The sequence below is a fragment of the Caenorhabditis elegans genome, chromosome V (genome assembly GCF_000002985.6).
Source record: "Caenorhabditis elegans chromosome V".
In the NCBI taxonomy this organism is placed as follows: domain Eukaryota; kingdom Metazoa; phylum Nematoda; class Chromadorea; order Rhabditida; family Rhabditidae; genus Caenorhabditis; species Caenorhabditis elegans.
Window position 1 is genome coordinate 16,690,509 of NC_003283.11, and position 17,482 is coordinate 16,707,990.

At 36.4% G+C, this 17,482-nt stretch overlaps 5 protein-coding genes across 5 annotated transcripts; 3 read left to right on the forward strand and 2 right to left on the reverse strand.

Annotated features, from left to right (window-relative positions):
• Window positions 1-1,616: 1,616 nt before the first annotated feature.
• On the reverse strand, window positions 1,617-3,324 carry srw-42 (G-protein coupled receptors family 1 profile domain-containing protein; the record flags this gene model as incomplete). Its single annotated transcript, NM_001028628.1, has 4 exons — window positions 1,617-1,824; window positions 1,871-2,344; window positions 2,389-2,532; window positions 3,002-3,324. The coding sequence occupies 4 exons, from the start codon at window positions 3,322-3,324 to the stop codon at window positions 1,617-1,619; spliced, it is 1,149 nt and encodes a 382-aa protein (NP_001023799.1).
• Window positions 3,325-4,329: 1,005 nt separating this feature from the next.
• srz-101 (Serpentine Receptor, class Z) lies at window positions 4,330-6,084 on the forward strand (the record flags this gene model as incomplete). The annotated part of the gene is made up of 5 exons (NM_001356773.1): window positions 4,330-4,473; window positions 4,551-4,696; window positions 4,962-5,250; window positions 5,623-5,787; window positions 5,836-6,084. 5 exons carry the CDS (start codon window positions 4,330-4,332, stop codon window positions 6,082-6,084), a joined length of 993 nt encoding a protein of 330 aa, NP_001343594.1.
• Window positions 6,085-6,969: 885 nt separating this feature from the next.
• On the forward strand, window positions 6,970-9,265 carry srw-41 (G-protein coupled receptors family 1 profile domain-containing protein; the record flags this gene model as incomplete). Its single annotated transcript, NM_001028627.1, has 5 exons — window positions 6,970-7,082; window positions 7,133-7,363; window positions 7,924-8,067; window positions 8,108-8,569; window positions 9,082-9,265. 5 exons carry the CDS (start codon window positions 6,970-6,972, stop codon window positions 9,263-9,265), a joined length of 1,134 nt encoding a protein of 377 aa, NP_001023798.1.
• A 435-nt stretch (window positions 9,266-9,700) lies between these two features.
• Y70C5C.1 (Insulin-degrading enzyme) lies at window positions 9,701-13,922 on the forward strand. Its single transcript, NM_074825.6, has 8 exons — window positions 9,701-9,893; window positions 10,027-10,595; window positions 10,644-10,891; window positions 10,937-11,745; window positions 11,796-11,882; window positions 12,608-13,208; window positions 13,252-13,588; window positions 13,632-13,922. Exons 1-8 carry the CDS (start codon window positions 9,819-9,821, stop codon window positions 13,861-13,863), a joined length of 2,958 nt encoding a protein of 985 aa, NP_507226.2. The 5' UTR covers window positions 9,701-9,818; the 3' UTR covers window positions 13,864-13,922.
• Window positions 13,923-14,535: 613 nt separating this feature from the next.
• On the reverse strand, window positions 14,536-16,141 carry clec-9 (C-type LECtin). Its single transcript, NM_074826.5, has 4 exons — window positions 15,948-16,141; window positions 15,758-15,899; window positions 15,582-15,713; window positions 14,536-15,352 (listed from the first exon to the last, which is right to left on the reverse strand). The coding sequence occupies exons 1-4, from the start codon at window positions 16,137-16,139 to the stop codon at window positions 14,574-14,576; spliced, it is 1,245 nt and encodes a 414-aa protein (NP_507227.2). The 5' UTR covers window positions 16,140-16,141; the 3' UTR covers window positions 14,536-14,573.
• Between the last annotated feature and the right edge of the window lie 1,341 nt (window positions 16,142-17,482).

Consider the following 17,482-nt stretch of genomic DNA (forward strand, 5'->3'; position numbering starts at 1 on the left):
CGCGTTTCACGCCATTCTGATTTTTTTCTTGGAAAACGGACAATGCCATTCGAATTCAAATGTCAAAAAACCCCTTGTCCAAAATTTTCAAGAAAAAATAACAAAATTTGATGTGACTAGGTCAAAAAATCGTAAAAACGGCCGTGCAACTTCTATAGCGCCCCCTCTGAATTTTGATATTTTTTACAACAAAACACCATTTTTTGACATTTCTAGACACAGCAAGATAACAAAACGAAGTCAATTTGATTCAGATATCATAGTGATCAATTCTCGGCAGAAATATTATACGTGGAGATTCTTTGGATCCCGTAATTGTCCTGAAACGCTCCATTTAGTGTTAGAGGCTCATTCTCGGCTCCCAGCGGTGGGATCGACTCCAAAACTGACCAAGATGTTCTGAGACACTCATGGAGACATGTTTGAAAGATTTTTTACAAATAGGGGCAATCAACAATTGCTGCAATATGTTTTTTTTTAACCTGTGACGTGTCCATCAGTGGCAACCGAGCGCTAAAAATGTTCTTCATTACTGTTCTTAGTAATGCCACGAGGTTCGCAGTTGTCAGTGGACGAACAAGCCAAGCTTGATGTCACGGCAAGTCTCCAGGTATTTAAAAATGACAGCTGTTGATTATCAGCAAGTCTTGGATCAAGAACTCGGCAAGTTCATGCGGCATCCGTCCAAGAAAGGCTGGATGTTCCAGCTGGATGATGTGACTATTCACTGTGCCGCTTCAACTCGTGCTTTTCTCGACAGCAAAAAGATAAAATTGTTGAAGTGGCCAGCTTGTTCCCCGGATCTCAATCCAATCGAGAACTTATGGGCATTGCTCGTCAGAATTGTTTATGATCATGGAAAACAATATCCAAATGTGGCTGCACTGAAACTTGGTATTGAGAATGCTTGGAGAAAAATATCAGCCATCAAAATAAAGAATCTGGTCAACTCAATGTCGAATAGATTTTTGAGATTATCGTTAAGAAGGGAGGTCCCACGACGTATTGATCCTTCATCCAGCTAACAAATTATGATGTTTTAATTGATTTAATTCCACTTCTGGACACAGAAGGACAAATAGTGCAATCTGGTACAAGTTTCATACAACCTAAAACTCCGTCGATTTGTAAAAAATCTTTCAAACATGTCTCCATGAGTGTCTCAGAACATCTTGGTCAGTTTTGGAGTCGATCCCACCGCTGGGAGCCGAGAATGAGCCTCTAACACAAAATGGAGTGTTTCAGGACAATTACGGGATCCTAAGAATCTCCACGTATAATATTTCTGCCGAGAATTGATCACTATGATATCTGAATCAAATTGACTCCGTTTTGTTATCTTGCTGTGTCTAGAAATGTCAAAAAATGGGGTTTTCTTGTAAAAAATATCAAAATTCAGAGGGGGCGCTATAGAAGTTGCACGGCCGTTTTTACGATTTTTTGACCTAGTCACATCAAATTTTGTTATTTTTTCTTGAAAATTTTGGACAAGGGGTTTTTTGACATTTGAAATCGAATGGCATTGTCCTTTTTCCAAGAAAAAAATCAGAATGGCGTGAAACGCGAAAAAATAGGGGGGCGCTATAGAAGTTGCACGCACTGTATAAAACCAAATATTATTTTTTCAAAGTCTTGTTCGGATTTTTATTTCCCGAAATCGAAATATTAATCACCGAAACTGAATTTTCTGGCTTCCAAAATAAGCACATATGTTTTGCAGTCATCCGATACTCGGACGACATAAAATAGAATATTAAAAAGTGAATCGTTCCATTGACAACTGATAGAAATGAAAATACAGATGGCAAACTCATAGCTATAATTCTGTAAAATATGAAACAATTTTTGTTTTGTCTAACTTTCGAAATACCTTAGAATAGGAATTTCGGCCATTTTGAACATGATAATATACGCAATTCCTTGTGGAACAATTGCAATGAGAAATGTGAAAGTGACAAAGAAAACTAATTTTGTAGTCCAATCCTTGTTACTCTTGTTTCGTTGTGCCCATATTGTTTTCTTGTGTTTTCGAATTTCAAAAACCAAAACTGAAGTGGCAACCAAAAGAACTATAGATGGAATTAATTTAAATAATACTCCATCGACGTGTATCATAGTTTCAATTGTATCAGTTCCCAAAACACCAGATAACTCAGTTGCCGAGAATTTATAATTAATTTGAAAGAAGTTTGACTGGAATCCTAGACAATCTGAAGAAGGTTTCCAAATAGAAACTGGGCGAATAGTAACTTGGAAATAGTATAGCAATCCAAATGGAAAAATAATTATGGATAATGGGATAACTGTGCACAGACCGGATTTTGAAGTGACGAGTGAGCTGATTCTGGAACAAAATTGGAACTTCCAATTACATTACAACAAATTTACCGTTTATTGAAAGGATATCGGATCACAAGAACTCGGAAAATAGTCATAAAAACAGCCAGCCAAACTGATAAATCCAGAGAAATGATTTCCAAAATATTAGAAATTAGATCGAAAATCATGGCCAGGTACGACCTTGGGGTAAAGCTGAAATATGGAATTTGGTTTCCCAATAGCTCCCCACACAAGGTCTCGCAGGGTCTTGCGTGATAGGGTCATGCAGCGAAAGGTTCGGCTTCTAGGGATCTTACTACAAGGGGGACCGCAAGGGTCCCACTGCGGGGGGGGAGGGGGGGGGGGGGGGGGGCAGTGGGTCTCGAAGCAATAGCTAATCGCAGAGAAGGTTTCCACAGCGAGAAAGGCATATTTTCTCAATGAAGGGTCTCAATGAAGTGAATGGTCTTGCAGCAAAGGATTCCATCACTTAAGGTCTTGCAGCGAAAAGTCTAAGCAGCAAAAAGGCTCGCAGCGGTAGTCGTCAACAAAGTGTTCCACTACAAAAGATCTTGCCGCGGAGGATGTCTGGAGTTCCGAAGGGTCTCGCAGCGATAAGTAACGGCGGGGGTCGCAAGATTCCCAACACTCTGATTAACCTCAACTAATTACAACAACTTACCAAGTAGAATCAATAAACAATGATAATAACACTCGATAGAATATTGGTGATTTCGAAACTATAATGGAGATCATCCTAACAAGATCACAAATTGCGATTCCAATTAAAAATATGAAAACTGAAGAGTTTCTTATCGATTTTCTCGTCAGAACTGCTAAATGGAATATATTAGTGAAAAATCCAACGACGGAAATCACAACACTCGCTAGATCGATATACTGTTCTAATTTACCGACAAAAACTTCGAATGAAACCAAAAAGTTGTTAGATTCATCAGCATCAAACTTGCTGTCAGAATATTGATAGTTTGACATGTTCGACATGGCGAAATAATGTTTTTCACGTTTTGTGTGAAAATATAGACCCCATTCGCTGTTCCACAAATCAATTATTTAAAATCAAATTGCCGTGTGCACATTTTCTGGGAAAAGTGAGAATGCACTCAGTTATTGCGAGGCGGTTAAGTGGAAAACAAGTTTTGTGGAAATCGGATGTAGAAAATACTTTTTTTGAAGAGAACAGTATGAGAGCATCTAATAACATTTCTGTGTTTTTATTTAAAGGTGGAGTAGCGCCAGTAGGGAAATTGCTTTAAACACGTCTATGGTACCAAAATGACCGAATATCATGATTTAAAAAATTTTAAAAAATTTTCTAAATTTTATATGATTTTTGAAAATTGAAAAATCTAAGTTTTTGCCTAATTCCGACTTGAACTTCCGCCAATTGGATTTGTTCGATGGTGCACATTTTAATTTTAATGTTTTCTTATTTTTCACCGATTTTCCATGTTTTCAGTGTATTTTTGTCTGTAATTTGAAGAAAAAGTCAAAAAGAATGTTAATTTTTGATTAACCAATTTTTACTTCAAATTAATTCAAAATCCAAATGAAAATTAAAGTTTTGAATCTTAAAAGTTTTTGACAATTTTTCGATAAAAACAAGATCTAACTTACACTGTCTAATTAATTCCACAATGCAATTTATTTTTTTAACCTTTCATTAACTGAATGACCATAACATAAGTCAAGTAATATTCAATAATTTTCAGAAAGCCATGTGCAAAATTAGCACTGTTCAGAGTACAATTTTACCAATTACTAAAAATTTTCTGATTAGCTTCAAAAATGTTTAAAAAAGTTTCCTGCAAAACATCAGAGCGAAATGTTATGGATGTTTGAAAGTAAGATTTTCATTGAAAAAACAAGGCTCTATTTCAATTAAAACCCAGACAAGTTTTCCACAATTTTCACCTGTTTAATTTCTCGCAACCGCCTTAATAATGCAAATGAGCATTAGAAGACAACTCAATCTTTACACATATTATTATGAATGCCACACTTGATTTCACTTATATTCCCGATTTAATGTATATTTCATCTGAATTAATATTGATATTTATCTGTATCGTGTCTTATTCAACTCTTCCTTTTTATATTTATGTGCACAATTTGAACCGACACAGAGAAAAAGTAAGTTTTTCTTTCGGATTTTAAGTTCTTGCATGCGAGTAAAAATCTTTAGAAGTTCTTCCGGTAATTAAATTCAGGATTTACTCATTGTTCAACTTTTTTGCCGAATGGTCAAATTGTCGTATTTCATGTTTATCATTGTTCTGGTTTCATTGTTTCTAATTGTCTTGCACTGCGAGACTTTTAATACCATATCTGATGGAATTAAATTCAAAAATACCAGGTTGAAATGGGACAAAATTATTTTATTCTGTTTTGTTTTGAAGTGGGACTAACGGTTGTGTGTGTTTTGTTTTTATATGTTGATTTCGAATGCATCTAACTCTTTTCGTGAACTTTTCAAAAATTCCCAAGCAATAAAATTAAAAACAATTAATTTCTGCTGGCCTAGACAGCCGACAGCTGAAAATTGGGAATTATAGCGCCAGTCGACAGACAACAGATAATCTTTCGTTTGTTTTACAAGAAATACAATTTTCTTATTTCAGTGACTACTTTATTGCCACTTTTATTTTGTTGTTTATTATTTTATTTTACATTCTTCATATTCTACAACAAACATTTCACGTTATATTGTTTTTATTGGCAGTATTCAATTCTCTCAAATATATTTTTTCGTTTCATTTCATGAATTCACAGACTTCTATACATAAGTATTTGCCGCGTTTTACTTTATGTATTATTTTAAAGGATGCTGTGTTTGGCACATCATTTTGGCTTGATGAATTAAAGTATTTAAATGATGACATTTTCGAATGCTTTATAGTATGTTATATTGTAAGTCTAGGCATTATGACAGAGTGTCAAAAAATTTTGGTCAACACATAAATCTCAGCGGCGGTCAAACATTTTACGTGCATTTTCCCTTCGATTGCAGGGTCGTAGCATAGCTTCAAAATTTTTTTAGTACTTTGACAAGGTTTTTTTTCAAGATAGGGAAACTATTCCGATGTTTTGTGAAAAATTATATTTTTGGAAAAAATCTGAAAACCCTTTTCCACCTCTATCAAATTTAATTTAAGATTTTTTTTTCTAATAATAAGAGAGAGAGAGCAGTGAACAGGAAAATGGACATTACGTTTTATAGTAATAATTCAAAAAATGAGGGGGTATAATACACAAGTACCCGACTAAAATATTCTCTTTCAGATATCATTTGTTTTTTTCAACTTTGTAATTTCTGTGCTTACTCCATTCATTTACATTCCTATTATGATTGATATAAACAAAAATCAACATCTACATTCTCAACAACACATTTATCTACAAAATTACATTTTTATTCAGAGCTTTCTGGTGTTATTTTTTAAATTGGTATTTAAAAATATACTTCAGAGCTTCAGAGAGACCCCGATTTTTCAGATCCCCGTACCGCTTGTCATTGGATCCAACACGAACAGCTTTGTAACGGTAGTGACATTGTATATACCAGTGGATGATGTTATCACTACACCACTGATAATTCAGCTATCGTACTTGAGATGTAATATACACGAAGTGATTAACCTATACTCGACATTTGATCTCCACAAGTTTTTAAAAGTTATATTTTGTAAAGCGGATAATTCTGTGCACCCTAATGTAGTTCCTATTGCATTTTCGATCACCTAATTTTTTTAGTTCGTAAAAATAAAGTTTGAAAAATTACAGACATTATATTTTTTCCTCACTTTTCTTGATCACATAAAAATTGTTGAAATAATGGGTTTCCTGTGGGCGCGAGAACCCCGGCCCCGGACCCCGGACCTGTCGGCCGCTTCTAAAAAACCACTTCTCGCACTTCATTGCAAACACAGCGGCGCGCGTGCGCATTTCGCGCCTCACTTAACTGGGAGCCTTAACTTTTTCAAATCTTTTTTAAAATTCATTTTTTAATTTTTCAGAATTATATAAGAGAAAAGGCCAAATTGGCCAGAATGACAACTAACGACGAAATTCAATTGGCACTAAAGTATATGTTCAAAGTGGATGTGTTTGCGATCCCTATTCGTAGAGAGTGTGCAAAAAAGAGCCAACGCTTGGAGGGTTACCGTACCCAAAATTAATATATTGTTACACGTTTTATTACATTTTTTTTTAGATAATTGAAGTCATCTTAAACTCTGCTAACCGAAAAACTTTTGGGACTTATTTTGTATAATTGACGCGTTTTTTAAAAATTTTTAGCAACCAACAATTTTAATTCTTGGATAAAATTTATGAACTTATACTCAAAAACCATAAAATTTTTAATTGAATAACAACTTCCTAGATTCAATTGTCTAGGTGCCATGTAAGCCTGTAATAAATGCCAAAAAACAAAAAAATCTGATCAAAAATTGAGGCGAATATTTAATTTCTGGTTTTGGTTTATCCAATTTGTCTTGTTTTTCTAGTTTCCTCAACAACAAGCACTCAAGATTCCAGGAAGGTTATTTTCCGTAGAACTCGCAGAGGTATAAAACATAGGAACATTCCCATTTTTCAGATCACATTTCTGAATTGTTCATCTTAAAAATGAGTGATAAACCTACTGACCAAGCATTGTTTGAATATTATTATGCTTATGAATTTAATGATATACAGGAAAATTACAGAGGATTTTGGGTTACAATTTATATGACTCTTGTGTTAGTTTTAATTTAAATAAAATTTTTTAAACACTTTACATTATTTCCAGAAATCTTACACAGTATATTGGAGTTTTAAACTACATTATTGCCATTGTTGGGCTCATTGCAAATACTCTTCATATAGTGATACTCTGTCAAAAAATTATGCGAAAAACTTCAATAAATCCTTTTCTGATTGGTATTGGTGTTTGTGATCTGTTGAGGACGGCAAGCTTTGTTTTTAATGTGTCACTTGAGTATTATGCAGAAATACGAAAAATGCGCACTCCGGTTCGTTGGTAAGTTGTTTTAAAAATTTTAAATTTTAATTCCTGGATAATTGTTTCAAATTTCTTTCAAAGTGAAAACCCTAAATAATTTTGCAACAAATTAGACATATTTAAAAAAATTGTTAAATTTTTTTTTCCAAATTGCAACAAAAAAATCAAATGCCCGATGGCAAAATCAGCCGTTTAAATTTTTTTACAAAATCGGGAAAAAATTGAAAAAGTTATATTTAATTAGTTTGACCAATTTTTAGAAGAAACTAAAAAAATTTAAGTTCCAAAACTGAAAAAAAACCCCAAGTTTTGTAACAAGATTTTGAAAAGAAATAGTTTTGCGCCTAATTTTTTAGGTCCAAATGTTTTTTAAAAATGAAAATTTGAATTTTGCATCAAAATGCAATTAAAAATTTAAATTAGAGTTGAACCGCAAATCAAACAAATTAAATTTTAAGTTAATATTTTAAATTTTCGAATATCTCCCGACAAAATTTATTCCATTAGCAATAAAATCCAATAAAAATTTAAGTTTTGAATAAAAATTTTGGAAAAATTGGTAATTTTCCACGTTCCAGTTTATCTCCAACAACTTACCTAGAATTATTATTGGGAAACATTTTCTTTTCAATTTCAACTAGTTCGCAGTATCTCTCAGTCTGGTTTGGAGTCACGATGGCAATTTTTCGGGTATTTGTTGTCAAATATCCACTGAAAGCGAGGTAGGAGTCCAGCACCTAAAAAAGTTTCAAAATTTTTCAGAGAAAAAAATCTATCAGCTATTGGAAAAACCATAGTACTTGTTTTAGCCCCTACTATTCTCCCATTTTGGTACTTGGACTATGCACAAACTAAAATTCGAAAGAATTTCAAATGGGTCCCACCCAAGGATTGTGATGGATTTCCGCCTAATTACAGCCAGCTTTGGTATTCAACTGAATTGACCGAATTATCTGGAAAAGCTGGAATTGTGACAACTAAAATTATGTTTTTGGTGGAAGGAATATTTTTCAAAATAATTCCATCGATTCTACTTCCAATTGCAACTATTGTTTTGGTCGTTGAATTGAGAAAACTGAGAAAATCGAGTTCACGGAAAATTGATGAAAACTATAAGTCTACTCAATTGGTTTCAATTATGACTATCGCATTTTTCATTGCAACAGCTTTTCATGGAGTTTTGTATATTGGAAAGTATATTGTCTTCATGTCAGCTGGACTTTCGTGAGTTTATAGGAATGTGGCTACAAATCTACATACCTACATACCTACATACCTACATACCTACATACCTACATACCTACATACCTACATACCTACATACCTACATACCTACATACCTACATACCTACAAACCTACATACCTACATACCTACATACCTACATACCTACATACCTACATACCTACAAACCTACATACCTACATACCTACATACTTACATACCAACGAACCTACATACCTACATACCAACATACCTACATACCTACATATCTACATACCTACATACCTACATACCTACATACCTACATACCTACATACCTACATACCTACATACCTACAAACCTACATACCTACATACCTACATACCTACATACCTACATACCTACAAACCTACATACCTACATACCTACATACCTACATACCTACATACCTACATACCTACAAACCTACATACCTACATACCTACATACCTACATGCCTACGTATATGCCTACTTATAAACCTTTTTTTTTAGATTTATTATTGAAAAGCTGTCAATGTTCTTCACTCTCCTATCAATTCTCAACGGAACTTCACACTTTCTGATGTGCTACTTTTTTTCCTCACAATACAAAAGAGCAACTCGAGAATTGTTTTCTTGTAGAAAAAATGCGATTCCCGCTGTAACTCGTAGTTCTCGAATTCAGACTCAGATATGATTTTGGACAATTTTGAAATTTTTAATAAAGATAATATTTTCCACGCCATTTGTTCCATTTCAGAATAACAAAATAAGGTAGGCAAGGAAGGCAAGGAAGGTAAGGAAGGCAAGGTAGGCAAGGTAGGCAAGGTAGGCAAGGTAGGCAAGGTAGGCAAGGTAGGCAAGGTAAGCAAAGTGGGCAAGGTATGCAAGGTAGGCAATGTAGGCAAGGTAGGCAAGGTAGGCAAGGTAGGCAAGGTAGGCAAGGTAGGCAAGGTAGGCAAGGTAGGCAAGGTGGGCAAGGTAGGCAAAGTAGTAAAGGTAGCCAGTAACATAAACGTTCGATTGGTATACCTTTTGTTTGCCTTTTCCACGGAACACAGACGGGGTTCTGTTGTGAGCAAGAAAAGTAAACATTGAGATACAACTTGATGAAACTTTAGTTCCTTTTTTCACTCTCAAAGCCACTAGAGTTCGGTTAACACTGAGCAAAGTAATTTAGTCTACAAAATCAGTTTCATTGTAGGTTTAACTTGCCAGTTTATCCCAAAGATTTAACCTCTCTTCTAAAAATGACCGATGCGAATAAAAATGTTGTTCTCGAAAGGCACGAGTTTATTCTAAAAGGAGCACAGGATGAAAGAGAAGTAAGTTACTTTTAATTGAAATCAATTTGAAACATTTATGAAAATGAAAAAATTCAATATATTTTCCCAATTTTTCTCAAATCTAACAACATTTGCTGGCTGGCTGCGCTATCTTAATTTTTATAAATTTCAGTATCGTGGTCTGGAACTTACCAATGGCATCCGAGTTCTTTTGGTCTCTGACCCAACAACTGACAAATCAGCAGCTGCCTTGGATGTAAATGTTGGACATCTTATGGATCCCTGGGAACTTCCAGGACTTGCCCATTTTTGCGAGCATATGCTATTCCTAGGAACTGCCAAATATCCGTCGGAAAACGAATATTTCAAGTTTCTAACGGCGCACGCTGGTCGCGCCAACGCGAATACTGCAACGGATCACACCAACTATTTCTTCGAAGTGAAACCGGATCAACTTCCCGGTGCACTGGACCGGTTTGTTCAGTTCTTTTTGTCGCCACAGTTCACGGAAAGTGCTACGGAGCGAGAAGTATGCGCCGTTGATTCTGAGCACTCGAATAATTTGAATAACGATGCTTGGAGATTCCTTCAAGTTCATCGTTCGTGCGCAAAACCTGGGCATGATTACGGAAAGTTCGGAACAGGGAACAAGAAGACTCTGTTGGAAGATGCTCGAAAGCAAGGAATCGAACCACGCGATGCTCTTCTTCAATTTCACAAAAAGTGGTACAGCTCCAATATGTGAGTATTTTAAATGCATACAAACTTATTGTCTACGAAAAATTACAGAATGACGTGCTGCATCATTGGAAAAGAATCCCTGGATGTTCTTGAGTCATACTTGGGAACATTTGAATTTGCTGCCATCGATAATAAGAAATTGGAGCGTCAAATTTGGAAAGAGTTTCCATTCGGTCCTGAGCAACTGGGCAAGAGAATTGATGTAGTTCCGATCAAGGACACCCGACAGATATCTATTAGTTTTCCATTCCCTGACCTCACCGGCGAATTTCTCTCTCAACCGGAGCATTATATTTGTAAGAGAATTGTTTTCAAACACTATTCATGATGTCAGTTTCCAGCTCACCTCATTGGACACGAAGGGCATGGATCTTTGCTCTCCGAGCTTAAAAGACTTGGTTGGGTGGTCTCTTTGCAATCAGGCTATGTGGTACAAGCCGCTGGTTTTGGAAATTTCCAGGTGGGAATTGAATTGAGCACGGAAGGTCTTGAACATGTGGATGAAATCATCCAACTTATGTTTAACTACATCGGAATGATGCAGTCATCTGGTCCTAAGCAATGGGTTCATGAAGAGTTGGCAGAGCTCCGTGCAGTCACATTCCGATTCAAAGACAAGGAACAGCCTATGGCAATGGCAAGCTGTGTGGCTGCAAGGCTTCAACGCATTCCATTCAAGCATGTTCTATCTTCGCCCCATCTTCTTACTAATTACGAGCCCGTACGTATCAAGGAGCTTCTTAGTATGCTCATTCCTTCAAACATGAAAATTCAAGTTGTATCTCAAAAATTCAAGGGACAAGAAGGTAATACGAATGAACCAGTTTATGGAACTGAAATAAAAGTCACTCGTATCAGTTCTGAAACTATGCAAAAGTATGAAGAAGCTCTGAAAACCAGCCACCATGCACTCCACCTGCCCGAAAAAAACCAATACATTGCCACAAAGTTTGATCAGAAGCCACGTGAATTGGTAAAAAGTGACCATCCTCGACTGATTAATGATGACGAATGGAGCAGAGTTTGGTTTAAACAGGACGACGAGTACAAAATGCCAAAACAGGAGACGAAACTTGCTTTGACAACTCCAATTGTTTCTCAAAGTCCTAGAATGACTTTGCTTTCCAGGCTTTGGTTGAGGTGCCTCAGCGTAAGATTCTACGAATTCAGACAGAAAGCTTGATTTGAAAATGTTTTCAGGATAGTCTCGCCGAAGAATCTTACAGTGCTAAAGTGGCTGGCTTGAACTATGAGCTTGAGTCGAGCTTCTTTGGTGTACAGATGCGGGTAAGCTTTTTGTATGAACCTAACCTTTGCATCAGGGGTTTGCCGGTTTGCAATTTGCCAGTTTGCCGATATGCCGGAAGTTTTCAGTTCTGGTTTTTTTCCAATTCCGGCAAATTCGCCGGTTTGCCGGTTTGCAGGAAACTTTCAACTCCGGCAATGTCTGCCAAATTTGCCGGATGTTTTCAGTTCTGGCTTTTGGCCGTTCGCTAAAAATTTTCAATTCTGGCATTTTGCCGGTTTGCACAATTTGCCGTAAGCTATTAATTCCGGCTATTTTCCGATTCGCCGAATGTGCCGGAAATTTTCAATTTTGGCAACTTGCCGATTTGACGAAATTTCAATTCCGGCAATTTGCGACATTGCGGGAAGTGTTTAGAGGGAATTTTTTAAAACGGAAACACTTAAAACTGTGACTTTTTGAAAATTTTTCCCATTTTATTTAGATATTTCATAGAATTTATTTACTTTCAAGATATATGTAGGATCATTCATAGGATGCGCACAGTTTTGCCGATTAAAATTGAAATTCTGAAATTTCCAAAAAAAAAATAAGCAAAATCAAATTTATAGCAACTGCTGTCATTCTGGCAAATCGGCAATTTGTTGGTTTGCCGATTTGCCGGACTTTTTCGATTCCGGCAATTTGTCGATTTGCCGGAAAAAAATCGTTTGCCGCCCAGCCCTGCTTTACATGGTTCCATATCAAAAACAATGTACATTTCCAGGTATCTGGATACGCCGAGAAACAAGCGCTGTTCTCAAAACATCTGACAAAACGTCTGTTCAATTTCAAAATTGATCAGACTCGTTTTGACGTTCTGTTCGACTCCCTTAAGAGAGATTTGACAAATCACGCTTTTTCTCAACCATATGTGCTCAGTCAACACTACACGGAACTTCTTGTCGTCGATAAAGAATGGAGCAAACAACAACTGCTTGCGGTTTGTGAGAGCGTGAAATTGGAAGATGTTCAACGATTTGGAAAAGAGATGCTTCAAGCTTTCCATCTGGAACTGTTGGTTTACGGAAATTCTACCGAGAAGGAGACAATTCAGCTGTCGAAAGATCTCATTGATATTCTCAAATCCGCTGCGCCGAGTTCTCGTCCATTATTCCGCAACGAGCACATCCTACGTCGCGAGATACAGTTGAACAACGGTGATGAGTACATCTACAGACATCTTCAAACAACTCATGACGTGGGTTGCGTGCAGGTGACATACCAAATTGGTGTTCAGAATACGTACGACAATGCTGTTATTGGACTTATCAAGAATCTCATCACCGAGCCGGCTTTCGATACTCTCAGAACTAAAGAGTCATTGGGTGAGAAAAATTGTTGGTTTTTCTAACAGGTACAAATTTTCAGGTTATATTGTTTGGACTAGAACACACTTTAACTGCGGAACTGTTGCTCTCCAGATCCTTGTTCAAGGACCAAAAAGCGTTGATCACGTTCTTGAGCGCATTGAAGCATTTCTGGAGTCTGTTCGTAAGGAGATTGTTGAGATGCCACAAGAAGAGTTTGAAAATCGAGTTTCGGGTTTGATTGCTCAACTTGAAGAAAAACCAAAGACGCTGAGCTGCAGATTCAAAAAATTCTGGGATGAGATTGAGTGCCGACAGTATAATTTCACACGAATTGAAGAAGATGTAGAACTTCTGAAAACTATCAAAAAAGAAGATGTTATTGCACTCTTCGATAAGTGAGCATTTGCAATGATGCTTTTGGGACGATGTTTTTTACAGAAAAATCCGCAAGGGTGCTGCAGAACGGAGGAAGCTTGCTGTCATTGTCCATGGAAAAAGCGAAGACCGAGCGGCTGTCAACGAGATCATCAAGAAACATTTGGAAGACGGTAAAAAAAAGAAGGAGGTTCTCTATTTGGATCAGCTGCGACAATTCCTGCCACTCTACGGCCAACCGATTGCTGCAATCAATCTCAAACCAATTGGTATTGACCCATGTTTGGGACAATGAATAACTTCATAATTTCGTATTTTGTATTTCACCGTTCATGAATTATTTTTAAATTAACAAACGAAATCGATGAAGCAACATAGAAAAAAACCAATGTTTACAGAGTGGGCAATAATTGGCGAGAAGTTTTTTGGAAGTTTTTCATAGGTTTCTCAGCTTAGCCTTGTGTTTTCATAGAATTGAAGTTCAAAATAAAAAACCTAACAGTAAATACTGTTTCGGTACGTTTTCGGATTAAATCCTTATTGTTAACATAAAAAATATTGTATGTGTTCCTCGGACAAGCTTACAGGTAAAAACTAATTGGTCAGTGCAAATTGGAAAATTGGTCAGTGAATTTTTTTCTGGCATTAAAAAAGTTGTAAACGTACAGTTTTTAGTCCAGAGTAGTTTTTTTCTCAAAAAAAAAAACAAAATAACTTTAACCCTTTAAACTTTTTCACTTTTCCACTTTTTGTAAAAAAAATTGTTGAAAAAATTTAAAAAATCTAGCCATATGACATACAACCTTTAAATGCCATTCGGATAAAATAATATTAACTACATCGTGAATATGAACACCTTGAATCTATACTGTGTCGCGGGTGGTAACAATTTATAGTTTGAAAAAAATTACTCTGTACATAAATTAAATTTTTACGCCCCTATTTATGTGCTCTTGTTCAAGTCAGAAATGAAATAATTTATGATTTGTCAAGCAAACAATCTTATCAGTCATGATGCACGTATGACGAAGCAATAGCAGTGAAACCATAATAACCAAAAGTGCTATTCGATCGGAATGTTACGAGCATTGAATTTCCAGTCGACACGTTGAAGAAAGGCCATTCGTAGTATCCACTGTACTTTGCAATCACTGGACTTTTAGTCGAATCTCCGTCGTATAAAGTTACAAAGTCGTTTTTCATATCAGTATAGAATTTGTTGAACTTTAACATGACATTGTAGGATCCGAGTGTAGTGAGTAGATAGTTGCACGATGTTATATTGTTGTAATTCATCGGAAAATTTGGTGATGTGATAGTTCCGAAGGACATAATTGTACTATTGCAACCAGATGGATTCGAGGGAGCCGGGGTTACTGTAACCGGTGGGTACTGGGGGCATTGAACGCCTGCAGGTCTCTTGCAAAGGTATCCATAGGCAGAGTAACAAACAATTGGGTACCAAGATCCTGATGCACTTGCATCATTGAGGGAAGTTACCATGGCAAGACAGTTCTTTTTTGGAGACGCTGGATTGATTTGGTTAAAGTTCCACGGGGACCCGTCAAACCAAGAATAGGTGTCTTTAGTGGTCCAGGTGGCACCGATAATCATGTCGTTAGACTCGTATCTGGGGAAAAGAGCCCCGACATAACGGTTTTCATTGGGGGACAGGATTGACACAATGCTTCCGCATTGGTTCTCACAATTTTGCTGAGCTCTCACAAAGGAGGCTGGTGGGTTGTAGGAGTAGCAGAAGCCGTTGTAGTTGTTGGAGCAGTCGTCTGAAAGAAGTGATGATTCATGGAAGTTTCACCTACACGCGAGGTATCAAGTTGTTACGAGGGTCGGGAAAGTGGTCCCATTTTTAGAAGAAGCTCGTCCTGACTGAACCGAGTGTATTCTAAAAATTGATACTCCTGGAGCGCGGATGGTGTGCAAATTGAGAAATGTATCGCGCTCCATGTTAATAAATTTTGTGTATTTCTAAAGAAAAACTGAAATTGAAAATACCTTCAAATGTAATTGGAAGTTCGCAGACAAATGGCCTCGAATCAAGATCGCAATTTCCACTATACCATCTTCCAGAGCTGGACCCCATGAGACTTATATACACGCACTTTCCAGACTCGATTTGCGGAGAACCTAAAATATCACATTTCTCAACAAATTCCTAATCTAGTATCTACCATTCATAAAGTTATTATACCCTTGTGCGGTGCCATTCCCATCATCCCACAAGCAATTGGTAACATCCATATTGAAGCAAAACAAGCCCATCCAAATCGAGCTGGCCGCATTCCCGACGAATGTTGATACTGCTCGATTGTCCTGTAACTCAAGTTAACTAGGATATGGAGATCATTGAGAGTTTCTTACAATAGAATTTTTCACAGTAACCAGAGTAGCGTCATATGAGAAGCAAGAATTCTCGGCAGCTCTGTGGTTTCTGGCATTGGGGAAGTAGCGGAGACATCTGCCGTTGACCAACGTGAACCCATTAGTGCAAATTGGAGTTTTTGCAAGGGAGTAGTGAACTAGGAAGAACAAGGGAATAGATTTCAGTAACATTTTGTAAAGTTCTGTCATAACCCGCAATGCTCATTCAATTTATACTAACATAAGATCCTTGTTGATGTCATTTTTGATTGCTATCAGTTAAACTATACCTGTGTTTAGTAAATTTCTCTAGTTCCAGTGATGACAATTCGTTTTTGAATAGAGTCTTGTTGCTTTTCGCTAGGTCAAATTGTTCTTATCATCACATATTTTAGACTCACACTAACTCTTATGATGCAGGTGATTAGTTGATTCTTGTGATGCGGAACAAGTCACAAATCGGTGATGTTATAAGGGCGTGCCTAGCCTGGCAAATATGTGACAAGTACAACTTGAGTTTTTACAAAGCCCCCGAAGTTGCAAATCTGAGCTAGGCACTTTCAACTTTTGGCGAGATAAGCGGTCAATTTGTGTGCATAATGCCTTATTGAGCACAATGAACTTAACACGATCAAGGACCGAGAACAATACGCGCATTACGACTGCCACATGTGAAAGTTAGTGAAAAAACTGGGAATTTTCTTATACATATACAGTGCGTCCAACTTCTATAGGACCTCCCTCAGACGAAAAAAATAGATTGACAGACGAAAAAATAGATCGACAGACGAAAAATAGATTGACAGACGAAAAAATAGATTGACAGATGAAATATAAATTGACAGACGAAAAAATAGATCGACAGACGAAAAATAGATTGACAGACGAAAAAATAGATTGACAGATGAAATATAGATTGACAGACGAAAAAATAGATTGACAGATGAAATATAGATTGATAGACGAAAAAATAGATTGATAGACGAAAAAATAGATTGATAGACGAAAAAATAGATTGATAGACGAAAAAATAGATTGATAGACGAAAAAATAGATTGACAGACGAAAAAATAGATTGACAGACGAAAAAATAGATTGATAGACGAAAAAATAGATTGACAGACGAAAAAATAGATCGACCGACGAAAAAATAGATTGATAGACGAAAAAATAGATTGACAGACGAAATATAGATTGATAGACGAAAAATAGATCGATAGACGAAAAAATAGATTGACAGACGAAAAAATAGATCGACAGACGAAAATATAGATGACAGATGAAAAAATAGATTGATAGACGAAAAAATAGATTGATAGACGAAAAAATAGATTGATAGACGAAAAAATAGATTGACAGACGAAAAAATAGATCGACAGACGAAAAATAGATTGACAGACGAAAAAATAGATTGACAGATGAAATATAAATTGACAGACGAAAAAATAGATCGACAGACGAAAAATAGATTGATAGACGAAAAAATAGATTGACAGATGAAATATAGATTGATAGACGAAAAATAGATTGATAGA

Excerpts from the sequence above, each read along its gene's own strand:
- clec-9 (NM_074826.5), bottom strand. The coding sequence starts at position 16,139 with ATGTTACTGAAATCTATTCCCTTGTTCTTCCTAGTTCACTACTCCCTT. Across the intron at positions 15,714-15,757 it reads GTATAATAACTTTATGAATG|GTTCTCCGCAAATCGAGTCT; the intron begins GTAGATACTAGA and ends GTGATATTTTAG. Across the intron at positions 15,353-15,581 it reads ACTTCCAATTACATTTGAAG|ACGACTGCTCCAACAACTAC; the intron begins GTATTTTCAATT and ends CACTTCTTTCAG.
- Y70C5C.1 (NM_074825.6), top strand. The coding sequence starts at position 9,819 with ATGACCGATGCGAATAAAAATGTTGTTCTCGAAAGGCACGAGTTTATT. Across the intron at positions 9,894-10,026 it reads GAGCACAGGATGAAAGAGAA|TATCGTGGTCTGGAACTTAC; the intron begins GTAAGTTACTTT and ends TATAAATTTCAG. Across the intron at positions 11,883-12,607 it reads TCTTTGGTGTACAGATGCGG|GTATCTGGATACGCCGAGAA; the intron begins GTAAGCTTTTTG and ends GTACATTTCCAG.